Source organism: Suricata suricatta, chromosome 12 (genome assembly GCF_006229205.1).
Source record: "Suricata suricatta isolate VVHF042 chromosome 12, meerkat_22Aug2017_6uvM2_HiC, whole genome shotgun sequence".
In the NCBI taxonomy this organism is placed as follows: domain Eukaryota; kingdom Metazoa; phylum Chordata; class Mammalia; order Carnivora; family Herpestidae; genus Suricata; species Suricata suricatta.
In genome coordinates, this window is record NC_043711.1 from 2,637,576 (window position 1) to 2,643,361 (window position 5,786).

A 5,786-nucleotide genomic window follows, 5' to 3' on the forward strand; every position below is an offset into this window, starting at 1 on the left:
GACGCCCCGCCCCGCCCGCTGACGTACGGTCCCCCGAACCCGGATGCCGCTTCTCCACTGGCCGCCCGGCTCGCCGTCATGCAGCTCGTTGACTGGAACGGACGTCGGTCACATTTAGGAAGTCGGGAGGCCGACTTCCGGGCCCCGGGCCGCCCCACCCTCTGTCCTCTGACCCGGGTCCTGAAGCTGAGAGGAGCGATGCTGAACTCCTGCCACCCTCTTCCTGCCCTTCTTTGAGCACAAGATACGCGAATGCAAGGCTCAGCTCCCGCATGGCCCCTCCTGGGGTGGACCTCCCGAGGCCGCTTTAGCCCCCGATTGCAGCTTCCTCCCCTGTAAAATGTTACCCCCTTTCCAAATACATAAAAATGCAAATGAGATCAGTCAGGGGTTACCAGCCATGCGATTCTTCTGGCTCCTGTTGTCCCGATAGGTGATAAAACAGCTAGTTAGTATGAACCAATCAAGAATCCTGGGAGGTAAAATATATTACTCTCTCTCCCAATCGACAGATGGGAAAGCTGAGACCCAGAGAGGTTAGGTAACCCACCCAAAGTCACACGGCCAGTAAATGACATAGCTGACATTCATTCCCGGAAAGACCCGAACCCAAAGCCGCTGTGGATGCCATCTGACGTAAGACCCCTAAGTCTTTGACTTTCACCAACCACCCTGACGTCATGGCATACCATCCTCCCCAGAAGTCATTGTCCCTTACACTAGTCTGGTACACTCGTCACAACTAGAGAACCAACGGTAACACATTATAACCAAGTCCGCACTTTATTCAGATTTCTTCTTTTCCCCAATGTCCTTTTTCCGTCTCAGAATCCCATCCAGGATCCCACGTGGTATGTAGTCCTTAGGGTCCTCTTGGATGTGGGCTTCTCACACTTTCCTGTTTTGAGGACTTTGGTGGCAGTTTCAAGGAGTACTGGTCAGGTGTTTTGTAGAATGTCCCTCAGCTGGATTTTTCTGGTGGTGTTCTCATACACTGGGGTGATGGGTTTTGGGGAAGACCACAAAGGTCAAGTGCCCTTCCCATGACACCGTATCAAGGGTCCAGAATTACATGACATCACTGTTGATGTTGACCTTGGTTACCTGGTTCTAGGTAGCATTTGTCAGTCTGTTCCGGAATATTTTTCTCCCTTTCGCATACTGTATTCTTTGGAAGTTCCTGGTACACAGCCCATACTTCGTGAGTTGGGACATCCTTTTTCTTAGGGGGAAAAAAAACCTGACAAACTATAGTAAATTAGACTTGGGTATGGAGCAGTCATTTTCTCAAAAACGAACAAATCAAAACTCTGAGGCAGCTGGGTGGCTCAGCTGGTTGGCGAGTCTGATTCTTGAGTTCGGCTCAGGTCATGATGTCACAGTACGTGGGGTCTAAGCACCATATCGGGCTCCGTGCTGGCAGCACAGAGCCTGCTTGGGATTCTCCGCCCCGCCTCAATAAACAGACTTAAAAAGAAATCAAACCTGTCACTTCAAGGGAAACAAGGGACAGTATCTGTTGCCAATGGTAAATTTGCTTTTAGGCAAAAAATTAAACATCCCTAAACTTTGTTTCTTGCTACATCAGCACTTCTCTGATGAAATCGGTTACCAAATGTGACCTTCCAATATTTTTTAAAAATTGTCTTAATGTTCATTTTTGAGAGAGACAGAGAGTATGAGCAGGGGAGGGGCAGAGACAGGAGATAGAATCAGAAGCAGCTCCAGGCTCTGAGCTGTCAGCACAGAACCCAAAGCAGCTCTTGAACTCAAGAACTGTGAGATCATGACCTGAGCTGAAGTCACATGCTTAACTGACTGAGCCACCCAGGTGCTCCTCTTTCAGTATTTTTTTTAACGTGTCAGCATCTAGAAGAGCAGAAAACTTGGGAGACCGTGATTTCCAAGTAACCCATGCAGGTCATGAAATCGTGCAGAAGGGAAAGGACACTTTTAAAGTGCAAAACTGCCCAAGGGTGTTTAGCCTAACAGTTTGACATGCTAATATGGTTCAGATACCACACTGGAACTACTCTAAGAAATCACCACGGGTTGGGGCGCCTGGGGGCGGGGGGCTCAGCTGGTTAAGCCTCTAACTCTTGGTTTCAACTCAGGTCACGATCCATTTGAATTCAAGCCTCACATCAAGCTCTGCATGGACAGTGCGGAGCCTGCTTGGGATGGTCTCCCCCACCCAACCCTCCAACCCCCCCTACTTGCACTGTCTCTGTCTCTCTCTCAAAATAACCTTAAAAAAAAAAGGCTTTAATTTAGAAAAAAAAAGAAATTGCCACTGAGCTTTGGTGTTGTACCACAGAATAGCTACAATTGCCTGAAGTTTTTATTTAAAGAATTAAAAACAAGTTTTGATACTTATTTTTAAGAGACAGAGCATGAGCGGGATGGGGGCAGAGACGGAGGCACAGAATCCGAAACAGGCTCCAGGTTCCGTCCTGACAGCAGAGCCCGGCGCCGGGCTCAGACTCATGGAACTGTGAGTCCATGACCTGAGGTCAAGTCGGATGCTTACCCAGGCACCCCGTTTATTCCTAAACATGGTAAATTGCTGGGGTGCCCGGGGGGGCTCAGTCGGTTGAGCATCTGGCTTCGGCTCAGGTCATGATCTCGTCAATCAGCCCCTGCAAATGGAGTCTTAATTCCGACGGCAGAAAATGCACACGGACAGCAGTGTCGGCAAGCAAATACCACCAGTGGTCTAAGAGTTTCTAATTGGTTTAAACTTAAAACACTTCAGTTTCCAATTTACCATAGTCCTGTCTTTGACAAAATTACTGGATATTAAAAATGTGTAACTAAATGCTACGTGGCTTCAACCGGATCCTGAAACTGAAGACTCGAGTGGAAAACCAGCAGCACCAGCCTGGCCGCACTCAGCACCCCCGGGTAACCTCCTGGCACCGTTTGGGCAAATAGAAAATTTACAAACAAGTGTAGTTTATAAAAGAGCACAGAATACTTGTGCCCGTGTCAACCAAGGTTGGGTTTTGAAATCCCCGTTTCCCGGCAGGAACCACCTCCCTGTGGTGAGAGGCTGGGGGTCTGACAGACAAGGCGCGGGCACAGGGCCGCCCCCCACGGTCGTGATCCAGGGCTCCCGGCGGGGCTCCCTACACCAGAAATGCCCTCAAACTCCCGCCCCCTGCCCCCCACAGGGCAGGGTCACCGTAGCAGCTCCTTATGCCAGTAAGAGGCACGAACTAGGAGCAAGATGTTAGTCCTCCATCCGCTCGAATTAAAGCTTACGACTACAGGTCTAATGCCCAGTGTGAATTTTCCTGAATAACCCGTGAGCTGGAGAGGCCACCCCGCGGGCCGCTGCCACTTCTGTGGTTTCCCCTCACCGGAGGGACGGGGAGGCGGCTGCGGCCCCAGCACAGCAGAGGCAGATTCAGATTCACAAGGGTGCAAGCCCAGGACCCATCTAAAGCACCCAGCAGCCACCAGGGCCCCCCCCCTGCCCTTCTGCAAGGTGATGACAGACAAGAGCTGCGTCACTGCTGGGCGGCCTCTGTACCTGGGCCTGGCCTCGTACTCCAAGGTCAGGTGCAGCGCCCTGCATCGCAGCCCTCGGGAGCCCGCCGCAGGCTGATGGTCAAGAAGTCACGTGGACGCAGTCACCACCATATCAAATTTATTATTCCAATGGCACTAATACAGCTGGGGGCGCTCACGGTGACACCGCACAAAGTTTCCTGCTTTCTAGTTTCTGTCCAACGAGAAGGTCTACCCGCCTGTCTTTCCCCCTTTCTGGGGAAAATCCACTATGGGCCGTTTACCCAAATAAACCTCTTAATGCGTTTTTTTTGGGGGGTGACATTGAGTTTCTGAAATGGAAAAAAAAAAAAGCCTATTGAGTGTCCCATCCCGCCTCCCCACCCCCACCGGCCAAATGAGTCCCTGCTGCCAGGGCATTTCTGCAGCCTCTGAAATCTTGAAATAAATATTGGAAGAAACGGCGTCAAGTGTTCACGTCGGGCGATGGCACAGAGCAGGCCCAGGCCCGCCGGTGGTCGCCGGGCAGTGGCGAGGTGTCGTGGAGAAGGCGAGGGCTTGCTGTGGGTGGTGGCGGCCAGGGGCAGGGCCGTGCTGAGTCCCATCGGGGCGGGGTGGGCGGCAGGGGGGGCGGCCTACAACTTGTCCAGGAAGTTGTCCAGGGCTGGGATGCCCTCCTTGAGGCCCTTGCGCTTGCGCGTCTCGGCCACCACCTGGCTGGGGCGGCTGGTGCTGTCGAAGGGATCCCCGGGCAGGATCTGCCAGTGGTCAAAGACGCACTGGGGGAAGGCCTGGCCGCCGGTGTTGGACCTCAGGTCAGCAGTGAAGCCTGTAGGGAGGGACAGGGCTCAGCAGCGGGCTCAGGAGACCTGGCTCCTGCAGCCTCAGCAGCAAAGCCCCGGAGGGGACAGGGGGCACGCGGAGGTCACAGAGCCTGGCCAGGCCACCCCAAAGGGGTTGAGCCTCTAACTTGCCCGGGCCTCACCCTGAACTGAGCGCGTGCCGGCCCCTCCGGGCCTCCGTCTGCTCGCCCGAGGGCTGAACGTGAGCTAAGGCCCACCTGCTCGCTGGCCCCGATCCTACGGCGTCACGGGTCACACATCCTCGCCTTCTTCCCCCATGAACCCACCAGCTCCGCAGGGTGAGCAGGCCACCTCGTCCCCCACACCCACAACGGCGCCGTGCCCAGCTCTGAACAGGCAGGAGCTCGCAGACCCCATCGGTGGCTCTCCCCGGCCCCAGTGGCCCCGGGCGGCAGCAGGGTGGGGGGGGTTGGGGCTGCCGCGCTGCACGTACCAAAGGACTCGTTCACGGGCAGATAGGCCTTCACGACGAACATGGGGGTGCCAGCCACCTGGGACTCCTCAAAGACGTGACCCCGCTTCCTGTTCAGGACGCCATAGATGCCACCGACCACTTGCTCCGGACACTGTCAGGGAAGAAGGGTGGTTTCAAGCAGCTCTAGAGCAAAACAGGACCCGGGACGGTCCCGGGAGCGGCCCCCACCTGAATCTCCACAAGGTAGATGGGCTCCATGAGCCGGGGCTGGGCGGTCAGCACGCTGGCGTAGAGGCAGCGCCGGGCGGTGGGGATGATCTGGCCGCCGCCGCGGTGGATGGCGTCCGCGTGCAAGGTCACGTCGTGGACATCGAAGCGCACGCCCCGCATGTTCTCCTCGCACAGGGCGCCCTGCAGGAAGGGGCGAGGGCACCGTTGCGGCCCGGCCCCTACCGACCCTTTCCCTCCACCGCGGGCCGCGGCCCCCAGGCCCTCCAGGACACGTGTCCCGTCCTACAGAACTCGGCCCCCCCGGGACGCCCTTCCCAGAAGGCAAGGCCCCGAGCCCCACTCCACCCGCGCCGACGGGACCCCCAAATCCTAACCCGCAGGGGCGAGCCTCCCCGGCCCGTGCCAGCCCTCACCTCCTTGGTGGCCCACTGGAAGCCGGCGACCACGCTGTCCTTGATCTCGCTGAGGTACTGCACGCCCTTGGTGGTGTCGGCCAGCACGTTGGGGCCGGCGCCGTCGGGCCCGAAGCACCAGATCTTGCGGGCCTCGGCCACGTCCCACTCGTACCGCTCGGCCAGGTAGCGGGCCCGCTGCTTGAGCTCCTGGCGGGCCGACACCTCGCCCTTGTCGATGTCCTCGGCCAGGCCGTCGGGGAAGGGCCGCGCCTTCATGTACAGCCGGTTGTGCTTGTTCGGGGACTTGGACAGGCAGAGCACGTTCGACTCCTCGCTGACCGTCTCCCGGTAGGACACCACGGGGTCGGA

At 56.6% G+C, this 5,786-nt stretch overlaps 1 protein-coding gene across 1 annotated transcript in view; it reads right to left on the bottom strand.

Moving 5' to 3' along the window:
• Positions 1-3,630: 3,630 nt before the first annotated feature.
• EEF2 (eukaryotic translation elongation factor 2) overlaps positions 3,631-5,786 on the bottom strand; it is an 8,790-nt gene continuing 6,634 nt past the window's right edge. The window contains 4 exon segments of the mRNA XM_029916439.1: positions 3,631-4,342; positions 4,810-4,942; positions 5,020-5,202; positions 5,436-5,786. Of these exon segments, the coding sequence (XP_029772299.1) occupies positions 4,149-4,342; positions 4,810-4,942; positions 5,020-5,202; positions 5,436-5,786 (861 nt within the window). The 3' untranslated portion in view covers positions 3,631-4,148.